Source organism: Hydra vulgaris, chromosome 09, assembly GCF_038396675.1.
Source record: "Hydra vulgaris chromosome 09, alternate assembly HydraT2T_AEP".
Lineage (NCBI taxonomy): Eukaryota > Metazoa > Cnidaria > Hydrozoa > Anthoathecata > Hydridae > Hydra > Hydra vulgaris.
The window spans coordinates 62,032,046-62,045,613 of NC_088928.1; the positions used below are offsets into that span (position 1 = coordinate 62,032,046).

At 29.8% G+C, this 13,568-nt stretch overlaps 1 protein-coding gene across 1 annotated transcript in view; it reads left to right on the forward strand.

Annotated features, from left to right (window-relative positions):
- The first annotated feature begins 8,858 nt into the window (after positions 1–8,858).
- LOC100211848 (beclin 1-associated autophagy-related key regulator) overlaps positions 8,859–13,568 on the forward strand; it is a 52,076-nt gene continuing 47,366 nt past the window's right edge. Inside the window, exon 1 of the mRNA XM_065806280.1 lies at positions 8,859–9,186. Coding sequence (XP_065662352.1) covers positions 9,059–9,186 — 128 coding nt within the window. The 5' untranslated portion in view covers positions 8,859–9,058. The remainder of the gene's footprint in view (positions 9,187–13,568) is intronic.

The following is a 13,568-nucleotide window of genomic DNA, read 5'->3' on the forward strand; positions in this document are numbered from 1 at the left end:
ATCACAATATGATTGAAGTTGCACACTTCCTGAGGAGTGAAGGAGGACGGAAAAGTGTGGAATCTGGTTTCCATAAACTGACTGAAAACAATAAGTTGATTAGAAAATTATTCAATGGTGATAAATTCCCTTTATTATTAGGAGTAAAAGTAAACAAAGAGAGTTCTATCAAAGGTTTTAGCACAAATGAATCAAGGAACACTTTAGCTTTGAAAACTTTTGGTTCAAAGTGGTAATATATTACCTAGAATTTTTTTAGATAACTAGAATGCAATCGTATAATTCATTTTGATTTTTTATGCATATATAGTTAGTAGAAAAAGTTACTTCCATGATGTGTTGCAATAACGTTGTAGACCTTGTTGCAATGGTGTTTATCACAGACATCAAGAAACAAATAAGGTTTATATCGAATTTGGTTTAGATGAAGGGCAGGAATTTCTTAAAGTTATCAATCACCCTAAAACCAGAGTTAGAAAATAATAAAATCCCAAATAAATAGAGAATGTGAGATGGATATGCGTTCAAAGATTTCAAAGATTTTAAAGTGTACACAATATTATTATTTTGGCCACTTTGCCTAAATTGAATAAAAAAAACCATATTCTGCGAATAAATATGGATAAATTAACATTTCTTTACTAGATTACACAGTATCTGAAGATCTAAAGGTTTTGCTTCAATCGGTTTAATTGGCTAGAAAACAAACTGCAACATCAAAGTACCCTTGTCCGTTTTGCAAGATCTCATCTTCTAACTTTCAAAAAGCTGATCATTATTCTACAGAACCTTTGTGCAGATTATACGATCAATGGATATTTGAAAATGAAAAATTAAAAAAATTAAAAAATTTTTACACGTGTTGTCCAATCCCCTTTATTAATAGGGAAAAAATAAAAAAATAATAGAGCTTGTATATATTTCTGCATATACTGTTAGGTGTTATAGACAAAATTTTAAAAAAGATTGAAAAAAATTTGTTTGAAAACAAGGAGTGTGGTTTACAGTTTATCAACCAAAATCAATCTACCATAAACATCTGCAGAGTATCCTTACGGGTGATGCGGAAGATATCGGACAAATCTGAACTTAATAATTTGAGCATAATAATTTGTTTTTGTGGTTTTATGCGTAGCATAAACTTTCTATAAAATATAAACTTTATTATTTGAAACACTATTACTTAAAATGAGGTTAAATGCAGCTGAACGAGAATCTTTTCGAAAGCGACTCAAAATGTTTTTTGAAAATAAGCCTAATATATATAAAAAAAAAAGAAATCGTAAATCATTTTGAAAAGGAAGGATTTGCTGGAAATACAATATTTGATAACCTAAAAGACTTAAAACTGTTCAATCCTTCTCTGATAGAAAGCACTCTTATCGTCCAACACCGTGGACTAGAGAAAAGAAAGCCGAATTAACGAGACTTGTCAACGGTTTAAATCAATCGACAAATGGTCGTCAAGTAAAAAATAATGAATATTAAATATGGAAAACGTGAAAAGACTCCAAAATACACTATAGAACAATAATTAAAGGTAAAGAAAAAAAGCAGGGAACTAGTTAACGAACTCTATAACACAAAATCTTTATTGATGAATGTTCAGAAAAACGATTTTTTCCATTCATTCACGCGTATCATGGAGAATTTAACAATTTTTTTTGGCCAGATTTAGCAAGTTCTCATTATTTTAAAGGTTCTCTAAATTGGATGGACCAATATTTCTATTACGTTGATAAAGAATCCAATCCCCCAAATGTGCCTCAAGCACAACCAATTGAAAACTTTTGGGGACATTTGGCACAGAAAGTTTACGAGGGAGATTGGCAAGCTTCAATAGAGCAAGTTTTGATCTATCGAATTAAATTAAAACTACAAGAAATCGATTTAAATTCTTTACAGTCGTTTATGAAAGGTGTCAGAGCAAAATTGAGATCAATTGCAGATAGTGGTGTTTTTTCATTTAAAAAATAACTAATTTTTATTAAAAGATAAATACTTTATTTAAAAAAATATAACAATAGTTTCTTTTTCATTTATACATAAGTTATTGACGTTTTTATTTTGTCCGATAACTTACGTATCACCCTTTACCAAGGGCAACATTGTTTGGAACGCGATGCTTGCAATAAGTTACTTAAAAACAAAGACAGCTTTGAGCTGTTTTTTCAGGAGTCCAGTCTTGGAGATCCCGCTGCCAAATACATAAAGGTACTGAGAGATTATGAAAAAATAGTCCTGGCTGTTTTGAAAAGTCCTTAAGCTCTACTTATGTCAAAGATATGGAGCAGTTCTCTATAGGCTGTAGAAATCTAGGGGCTACAACTCCTTTAAAGCAACATATAGACCAGAAATTTTTTTTTACTGCAACAAAGTAATTGTAGCTAACTCTATTCTGTTTTTTTTTTATATTAAACTAGATCAAAATTCATCAACAAATGTTAAATTTTATCAAAAAAAAATCTCGTTTAAAAGTGACAACCATTCAAAGTTATTTTAGAGGGTAAATGAACGGAACTTTAAACTTGGTCATAAATCTTAAACGAAAGAAGATTTTTGATAAAATTTGAAATCTATCGATAAATTTTGATATAATTAATGATAGAACTTATAAAAATTTTTTATGACCTCAGAAGACTCAGCTCTCGGAAAGGGGCAATTAGAGTTCGCGACGAGGTTGGGTTTGCTCTAATTACCTAAATTTTATGCAATGCATTTGATACCAGTATCAACATACTAAAAATTTGAATAAATATATCACATGGCTTTTAGATAACAATTTTGAACAACAAAATTACTAGGTACTTGATTTCACAACTTTTTTCCCTAGGCCTTCGAGGAAAAGAGTTGTTTATTACATTTTCGAAATAAGGAAGAGTCTTCTAATAATAAACAAAAAAAATTTCTTGGGATTTGTTGCAAGGTCTCAGAGTATTTCTTATGCACCGTGAGTTTAAAACTATTGCAAGTATAATTTTAGTTTTGATTGACAAATTTACAAGCAAATCTACTAGTCATAAGCCAAAGTCACAAGCAAATCTAGTAGTCATAAGCCAAGCTCGTTTGTTTATTTAAAACGTAAGACTAGCAATAATCTTCCAACACATTTCTTTTTTCTAAACCTGATTGAATGGTAAAATTTCAGAAACATCGAATGTATTTTTACCAGCTTGTTTCTTTTCCACTTATCAACACAAACAAAAGTTTTTGAATTTTAGGAAGCTTATAGGTCAAATGGAGGTCAAATGGTAAAATTCTCTGCTTTATCATGGGATCATTTGCTGGAATCAAAGAACTGCCCGTTACTTTATAAATTTCAATGTTGTTGAACTGGGAAAGTATGTTTAAAGGTAAATCAGTAAATCAGATGTATGAATAGTTCATAGACAAATATGAATAAGTACAAAAGAAGAATATTTTTATTAACTGCATTCCGTCTAAATAAATGAAGAGTTGTGGGTCACACCAGAAGTTATTAAAGCTTTTGAAGCCAAAATCAAAATATGGGTTAGAGGCTACATCCAGTCACGCCAATAAACTCATTGAGAATAAAGACTGCAGCATAAAAAAGTCTTTAAAAATATAGTTAAAGTAGTCAAATTAGTCGTGCTCAGTTTTGAAGAAGATTAAGATCTTCAAAATCTGATCCAAAATATCTTCATGCACACATCTTCTTTAAACACAGGTTTCTCCTAAACATAAAGATGCAGTAATCATTGTGGATCAAAATTCGATTTGGAATTTTCTGAACAATTATTTTCAATAGGATTTTGTGATTACCTTGCAGGTTCATTACCAAATTTTGATAATTGTACAGAATGTCACGTTTACAAAGACTTCGTCGCACCATCAATAGTTGAAGCTAAATTAGAAAATTTAGTTCAGTAAAAATAAATGGAATATGGCAGTGTATATCCCCGAGTACTGAGCAAACGTGCTTTTCCTATCCACTCACATTGATATACAAGCATTTCATCAACTGCGGTATTGATCACTGGAAATGCTAAAATGCCAATCATCAAAAATAGTAATAAATAAAAAACTACCGCCCAGTTTCTGCTTAAGCAAAATCTCTTATTAAACAGAACATAGTTTTATCTCCAACTAACAACACGATTTTTTTAAAAGAGAGAGATTAACCCTTCATTAACCCACTTTTATTTTTACTTTTAATCAACAATCTGATATTATCGCGTAAAACTTTATGCTGTTGATAGTAAAATCATTGCAGTTGTTAAATCACCAAACAACTATGTATCCTTCTAAATTTACATTTAAAATACAAAAGAGTGTTAATAACAATAGCGTTTGCGCTTTAACATCAAAGAATGTAAATTGGCAAAAACAATTAAGATATACGCAAAACTAATGTTTATACCACATTCAATTTTGATCGAAATTATCGCAATTTTTGTGTAACATAGTCTAAATAAGATCTTGGGGTCGTTGTCTCGTACAACCTAAAATTTATTGATCAAGCGCGTACCGCAGCTTTATCAGCAAACTGAGTTCTTGGCGAGTTAAAAAAAAGTATTTTGAAGCCGTAGTCTTGTTTTATGGAAAAAGTTATATATTAGCGTCATCAGATTGCATATTGAATTCGCAAAGTGAGCCCGGTCATTACATCTCAAAGGAGATATTGCTATACTTAAGCAATTTCAACATTGAGCAACAAAAATAATATCTTTAATTAAGCATCAATCTTATAAAAAACAATTACAAATACTTGAATTAATCAGCTTTAAAAAATATCTTCTAATTGAAGACTTTAATGAGCAAATTAAAAATTTTCAGTAATATTGACCAAATCAGTTTTCAAATTCCACAACGTCGTAGACCATCTTAAGTCTTTTACAATTTAATAGATCACAGTTAACGATGTTTTGAAACACAGTTAACGATGTTTTGAAACACAGTTAACGATGTTTTGAAACGCAGTTAACGATGTTTTGAAACACAGTTAACGATGTTTTGAAACGCTAGTAGTACCTATCATGAAAGATTTTATTTTGGAACGCACTATCAGAGTACGCTATTAATTCAACATCAGTTAAAAACTTTCAAAACAACCTCAACGTATATTTCGTTATTCGGACATATGTAGCACCTTATTTACACTAGCACAGAGTAGCCTGGTGTAATCAATATTTATAGTTTGAAATTTTTTCCAGGTCCCTTAGATAATACGTACTCGTTTGGGTTAAAATCATCTTGATATCTCGAACCTTAACATTTTAAATGTTTGGCATCTCGAACAATATTTTTCGTACCTGAGAAAATTTTTTGAAACTTTTCATCAATTTTTTTCAACAAATGTTTTGATAAAATTGCATTTTTTAAATTTTCATTGAAATTTTTTTAAATTTAATTTTTTTTATAATTTTGAAATTTTTTTTTAATATACATAAAAGAAAACTACAATCCGTACAATAATTTCAAATTACAAACTTGAAAACATTTTTATGCTGATGAGTTTGGAACATTTTACCAGTGCTGACCAAACGTACCATTTATCACTATAGAAATATTCCTCGGAAAAAATAGTAAAGCCGTAGAAACAGGCATGGCAGCAGGAAATGCAATGGGAGAAAAATTAGGCTTGTTTTTTATTGGCAATTCTAAAGCTCTTTATTTACGAGAATTAGATCCAAGATCCTAGTGCCGTCCAAGAAGAGCTCTAACAGAATCTTACATTGGTTTAGATGTCACTAGCTGCTAAACCACCTGTTCACGACCTAGTAATGCTGAAATAAGTGCTGAGATTTAAGACTAGCATACATATATACAATGTATATATGTATGCTAGCCTTAAATCTCATTATACATATAGTATTAATATTACTTATTATTATGATTATTAATACTTTAAACAGTATTTGATGTTACAAATACTATAAAGTAATTATATTTATATTCATCAAACTCTAATGAAAATTAACAATGTGATGTTAATTTAATAATAATCATTTTATTTGCGTCTTCAGTTTGTTTATAACGTGTAACTGCTAGCTATATGTATATTCAATGATTTAAATTCAATTAATTTTTAAAAGATATTATTTAACTCGTTTGTGTAGTTATTTATAGTGTTATTGTAATTGATTTTTTATTCTTGTTATTGAATGTATAAAATATTGTTTACGACTGTCATTATGTCGTAAGAACCAAATGTTTACTTTCTGTTTGTTAATATAACAGTTCATTTTAGAAAATAAATATCGGTTGAATGTAAGTAAGTCAATATAACATAACTTGTCAGCGTAACTTTTTCAATTTTTTTTCAAAAAGTTAGTGCACGCTAAAATATGCATTAACTCTTTGATAATATTTTTTAGCCGGAAATAGTACTATTCTTTTTTTATGATAATATATGTATATATTTATTGTAACAACAAAATATACATTGTTGCGGAGCATACTGTGATGCTATAACAGCTGTTAACAGCTGTCAATGTTTCAAAAAGGACTTCATAAATTAAAAACTGGAATTTTTTGCCAAACTATGTTATTTGTTCAAGGTCCGTAAACTGTTTTAAAACTAATTTTAACAATTTAAAACATTAAATAATGTTTTAAATTATCAACAATTTAAAACGTTATTTAAATCCTCGTGTCTATTATACCTCCATGCACCATTATACTAATAACGTTTTTTAAACGTTTTTCAAACGTAACATATATTTAAATGTGATTATAATGGATATTAAACAATACGGGCCTTGAACAAATAACATAGTTCGGCAAAGAATACCTGTTTTTAATTTATGAAGTTTTTTTTGAAACATTGCCATGTTTATACCAATTTTACAGTATATGACAATGTTAATGCTTATAAACACTACCATGTTTGCATCAATCAAGTAAGTCTTATAGAATGGAGGGAGAACGAAGCCGAAAATCGTTTTAAATTGTAGTGCATTCTATGTTGTATAATTATTCCAGCGGCAAGTCAAAATGGCGCCTTTACGTTGAAAAAGCAAAATTTTGAAATGTAGTTTGTAATCTTTGTAAGCTGTAATCAAAATGGATTACACTCTTAAATGTTGTCAGGATAAGTTTTTAACAACTGTTTCAACTATCAAGTAGTAATCGCAACAAAAATTATGATCTACGTAAAGTAATCGCTTTTTGAATATCTCCATACTAGGTATAAATATAAAAGTTTTAGACAATCTTTACTACTTGGTTGAACTTTATTTTTTCCTTCCCTTATTAGCTGTAGGTTTGTAACGTTCTTAAAGAACATTTCTTCGGCAAGGAAGTTATTATATCTCTGCCGGATTTTATTTTGTGTTGTGTGCTGGATTTATGATATTTAGCGGTTTTTAATAGAAAACTATGTTACAACTAAGACTGTTTCTTGAGAAATGACGTATTTTAACTTCCGTCTCCCTCCTGTCTATTATACCTCCATGCACCATTATACAAATAACGTTTTGCAAACGTTTTTCAAACGTAACTTATATTTAAATGTTATTGTAATGGATATTACCAATTTAATTTGCTAAAAGTAGACGCAAAAAAACAAACAATCTAAATTAAAAAAAAAAAGAAAAAGGACTCTTTGGATTTACGTAATTAAATATCGTCTTACCGTTGTGCAAACATCGATTGATTTTAAAAATTAAATATAATAATTTTTTTTCTTTTAAGAGTTAACACCAAAAAAAAAACATATACGCATAATCATAAAAACGAAAACTAAAACCTTAAATGAATACCAAGGGGGACATTATACTTTAAATTAAAAAATCTTGACAAATGTTCAAAAGATCTTGATTCGTGTAAACAGCATAAGTTTAAATAACGTTGCTAGGTTTTGTCTAACAACAGAAGTTACCGCAATTATTTTTTGATATCAAATAACCTATTTTTATTATCTATTTATACTCCAAAAAATAGTACTACTACTTTAAAGGGCGGGCAAAACTAAGGGTTGATTTTTTTTGAATTTAATTGAGTTTAATTAAAAGATATGATTAAAAAGACAACAGGCGCCAACTCACAGTTGGTCAATTATGGCTAAAAGTCCACAATCGAAGTGCATGAGACTTTAATTGTGTAACTTAAACAATACAAAAAAAACTTTTTTGTTTTACAAGCAAGATATAAACAAAGCTTTTATAAAATTTTTTTTAATAATAATTTTATATGATTTTTTTTGTAAAATTATTTATAACGGTTATAAAAAAGCATTTAATTTAATGTTTAGCAAAATTTAATAAACAAAAAAATTGTAAAATGTAAAAATATTTATTATTATAAATATTTTAAACTGAGAGGTGCAAAATATAATTTCATATATTTCATAATATTAGCAAAAATGCTTAGCAAAAAATTGCTGCGATTGGAGCCTAGGAGCAAAAAAGATCTTAAAACTTTAACTGTATGTTATGTATTTGTTACGAGTTTTGTTTCACTCTTTTTTCACTCTTTTACCTTTCACTTTGAAACTATATTTAAGTACTGTAAAACGTAGAATTTATTAAATGTAACCCATCACAGGGGTATTTCGGACACAGGCTTTTTTTTAAAGATAATAGAATTTATTAAATGTAACTCCATCACAGGAGTTACTTCGGACTCAGACACTATTTAAAAAAAAAAAGGCACAAGAAAAAAATAACAATAAAATTACTTAAATTAAATAAAAATAAATTTTCTGCCTATATATCAGAAAGGAAAATAAGAATAAATAAGAAATTATTAGGAGACAAAACATTAAACTTTATGACTAATGTAAAAACTGCCCTAAGTAACAAAGTTTTAAGCTATTGTGTTACCGACGCTGTTAAGTTCGACGTACCTTTTAACGCCCGTTTTGCAGTTTTCTAACAATTACGTAGTAAGACGATGTTTTGTGTTTTGATTCTTCGAACATGTGACGTTAAACATAAAAAGTTAAAAAAAACAAAACAAATCTAGTTACTAAAATATGCTCTTTCGATAAATTAAATCGTATTCGTAAATAAACGTGTACTCCATAATGATGCGTTTAAAATTATTATGTCATTATTAATGATGAAAACTTAATGTTTATCTAGTTGATCTGGTTATGTCAAATCTCTTACTTGTCGCAGTTGAGATATGTAACCTTTGTGGGAGATCCAGCAAACGATTTACATGCCAAGCTTGTATATCTAATGGTAACTTTACCAATAAAAGTTGTTCAGATGCAACGAGGTAAATAATTTTTATGAGCTTTTTTATGAGCTAATACTTGCTTTATTTGGTGCTATAATATTAATACTAGGTTATTTTCGAAGTACCCGAAGAAGTAGTTGTTTTCTCACGTATTTCGAAAACAATTTAGCAATAATATATAATGAAATTTTATATTCAAAAAATATCTATATAAACATTTTTAATATATAACATTTAATGTATTATATAACATTTAATAGGAATAAATAATTTAATAATAATAGGAATTTAAAAACTAACTAAATACTTAAAATTTAAATTTCCTATAGCCTAAAATCTCAGTTCTTTGCAAAAATAATAACAAGTAACTATTTTCACAGTTATCATCTTAGAATTTTTGAAATTTTCATATTTCATACTATGATATATGTAATCTTTGTAAAAATTTAATCTAATGTGCCTAATTTTTATTTCAAACAACTTCTTTTTTAAGGGTAGGTACAATCAGCAGAGCATATTGGCTGACCATATCATTTATATGGTGCAAATGCCTAAGCTTATGAAGGCAAAATCTTGTTAGCTTTTACTCATAGGTTGTTGCTTGTGCTTTCTTGGTAGTGGTTTTGTAACTCTTTCTGTTATTTCTTTATAAAGGTACAGCTCTAAAACCCATTTAAATGGTTCTAAAGCCAGCTGATAGTAAGGTTTCTCTAACTTTCAGGTAACTCTCAGAGAAGCTGTAAAATATTGGGGAACTAACAGTGCCATGTTGCACATAAAAAGTGTCTTTGTTAGCAATTTTAGAGTGTATTGTCAAGGCCACAAAGGAGCTCTTTGTTTTAACTTAAGGTTGATCAACAGGAATGGGGCAACCACATAGCTTATTGTTTTGTCAAGTTCTCTAATTATTAAAAATTTGAACCTTAAAATATTAGGCAGCAAGCAATCACTATTTAAGTTGGGATTTACCAAAAAACAAATTTTTTTATTGAAGAGTAAATAAATGGTTGACAGAAGACATAACATAAAAACTGTAAATAATATAAATCAGGAAAACATGATGATGGGAGAGAGTTTTAATGAATTGATAAATTTGGAGTTAGGAAATAGCAAGATATCACAAAGAGAGGTAACCATAGTAGATGCTAACTTTACAATAGATAGTATTTATGGTTTTTATGAGAAGTTTGTAATTTTGCGAATCTTGTGTTAATAATCCCATTTGGTATTCAGGGGCTTGATCGAAACTTTTTCTCTAAGTTTGAATTTGTTAGTAATCTTGCGCATAACTAACATATAAAGATGTGCCTAATCATGAGCATCTTTATTGTTGTCAATTCATTTCACACTAATTTTGTAATGGTATAATTTGTTTGCAGGTGTAGTAGAAGAATTAAAACTATCTTTTAAACTGACGCTGTACCAATAAACTGCCTTAAGTATGCTGCACAAAACTCTTTTGCTATTTTTTTGACATTCGCTTCAGGCCTGTGTACCATATGTAGGCAAACCTGAATACGATTTTTTGTAAATTTTCAAGATTGTTGATAAGTGATAAAAACATTAAAAACAAAATGGCTTTTAAATGCGTTGAACAACAAGCTAACCAGGCGTGTATTTTATCTCTACAATATGAAGATGGACAGCCAAAGCGATTTATTTGACAGACAACTTCTTCTTTGTGGTGAATAATATTACCTCAGATCAACACGAAGCGAGCTTGCTTGCTGCTCTGTCGTTGAAGACTTACAAGACCATGGAAGAATTAACAGCACCAGAAGTTCTAGAGGGCATTTCATAGGAAGAATTGGTGATGAAATTGGAAATGCTGAAAATAAGAAAATCATTATTAATCTCATGGTATGAGTTTGGTAAAACTTATCATGGTTAATGATGGTGCTGTTCTGAGGCCATTCTTTGGGGAGAAGATGCGTTGAGTTTAGACAATTGTTTCAAGACTGCATCTGTTTTTGTACAAACTAAATTAGATGCAACATATTTTATCTGTAAATGAAGAAGTAAATGCAAGTTACTGGACAACTGGGACTGAAATGGCAAGTTATATATGAAGAAATAAAGAAAAGCGATGCTACAAATGTGAATCATTAAATCACTTTGCATATGAATGTACCTCTTTATGCAAAGAATGCTCGCATAAACATACTGCGAAAGACTGCTACAAGCGTTGACAAAACCAGGAAAACTTAAATGGGATGAGTTCGCATTCGTTATTTCTACAAGAACTCGTCCTCAAATGATATTACCTACTATCGACTTGGTAATAAACAGAAAAAAAGCTACAGTGCTTATGGATACTGGTTGCTCTCAATCAATCATCACCAAGAAGTTTCTGCCCTCTTACTATAAAGTGATTTGTGCAGTAGATGTTGCAACAATGGGAGGAATAATTCGATATAACCACCCAACGAACGTGTGTTTGGTGGATGTGTTGATGTTAAGTGTGTATGAAGTAATAAATAAATATGACATGATTATGGGTATAGATTTAATAAAGACGTGTGATGGACTGAAAATTGGCACTAGAAAATTGAAATTCTGTAATTCTTTGATTAAGTTATCATCGACACCACCTGTTGCGACAATTAAAATTGTAACAAGTGAAGCTTATTTTGGTGACAAAAAAATGGTAATTTGGGAGTGGGAAAACGAACCTAAAATGAAAAACAGTACAAAATAAAAAAAAAAGCATTACAATAATCTTGAAACAATTGCGAACTATTTTAACTATCCCAGGGCGCGACATATTGTTTTTTTTTTTAATGAACGTTGACTTGCGTATCTTCATTTATTAAGGAACATCAATAAATAAATTTAAGAGATTTATGTCAAATAAGGGAGTTTTATTTTCAAATAATTTTTATTCTAATTAGTAAGTTATTAAATACATCAAAGATACTTGGTAAATTTATTCAATTTTTTTTTTTTTTTTACACATTTGCAAAATTATTGACAAATGCACAATAAAAAAAACTTTTTGAAGTGTTTTTAATATGCAAACAAACATTACTTCACTTTAAGGAAAATAAGAAAATTCAAAAAAAAGGTATGCAAAACTTTATTTACAATGAGTTCTTTTTTTTTCTTTTTTTTTTTAAACAACTTCGCTTCCAACAAGGCTGCAAGCAGCCACTAATTAAAGTTGGAAGTTACTGGAAGATGAAGATTGTATAGCAAGATAACGATTGACAGACGATTTAAATGATTGCAAATTATATGAATCAGGAAAGCAAGATGAAGGAAGCGAATTCCAAAGAACTAATGTTCGAGAAAAAAAATTAGACAAATAAGTGTTTTTGGAGCACTTAGGAACAGTCACAGAAAAAAGATGAGACTTAATTGAATGACGAGTAACATGAGAATGAATTTTAGTAGATGGCATAAGAGACGCTAGCTCTTTAGAGCAGTGCCCATTATAGTATTTGTAGAAAAGAGAAAGAGAAGCAACATTACGACGATGTGATAATGAATGGAGGTTGGCTGCAAGAGCAGGTTCAACTATATTTACAATGCGTTTTTGCACTTTATCTAAAAGAGAAAGGGCATCATTAGAAGATCCGCCCCAGATATGGCAACAGTATTCCATACAAGGCCCAATTTGAGATTTGTTGAGATAGAGAATAGAATCCGATAAGAAAGGTTGCATCTCTTTATTAAGCTCGATAAAGAGATGCAACCTTAGCAGATGCTAATTTTGAAACTGATTTGATATATGGTTTTCAAGAAGGATCGGAAGTAAGAGTTAATCTTAGAAGATGTAGAGTAGATGACTCATGGAGTACATCACCGTTCATAAATATAGGAAGATCTAACTTATTTTGATAACGATTGGCTGAAAAAAATTGAGTTTTATCTGAATTAAAGTTCACCAGCCACTGTGAGCCCTATGCTGTAGCAGAAGTGAGATCCTTTTCGAGTTCAAATGCCCCCTCCAAGCAATCAGAAGGTGTAGGTTTCTTATCATGACTAGAATAAATGGTAGTATCATCAGCAAACAATGCCACCTTAGATAAGAGAATATTTGGAAGATGGTTAATGTAAATTAAAAAGAGTATAGGGCCAAGGATAGAACCTTGAGGAACCCCTGAAGTTACAGAATAAGAAGAAGAGTACTGCCCATCGAGGAAAACTTTTATACTACGATTGGAAAGGAAGGATTCAATAGTCTTAAAGTTGTTGCCAAGACTTATGAGAAGACCAGCATGCCAAACTTTATCAAAAGCTTTTGAAATGTCAAGAGCGATGGCCTTAACCTCTTCACCTTTATCTAATGCACGATAAAACCTATTGGTTATTACTGTTAGCAAATCAGCTGTAGAGCGAGAAGATCGAAATCTATATTGATGATCAGAAAGTAAGTTATTAGATTCAAGATAAAAAACTAAGTGTTTGTTAATTAAAGA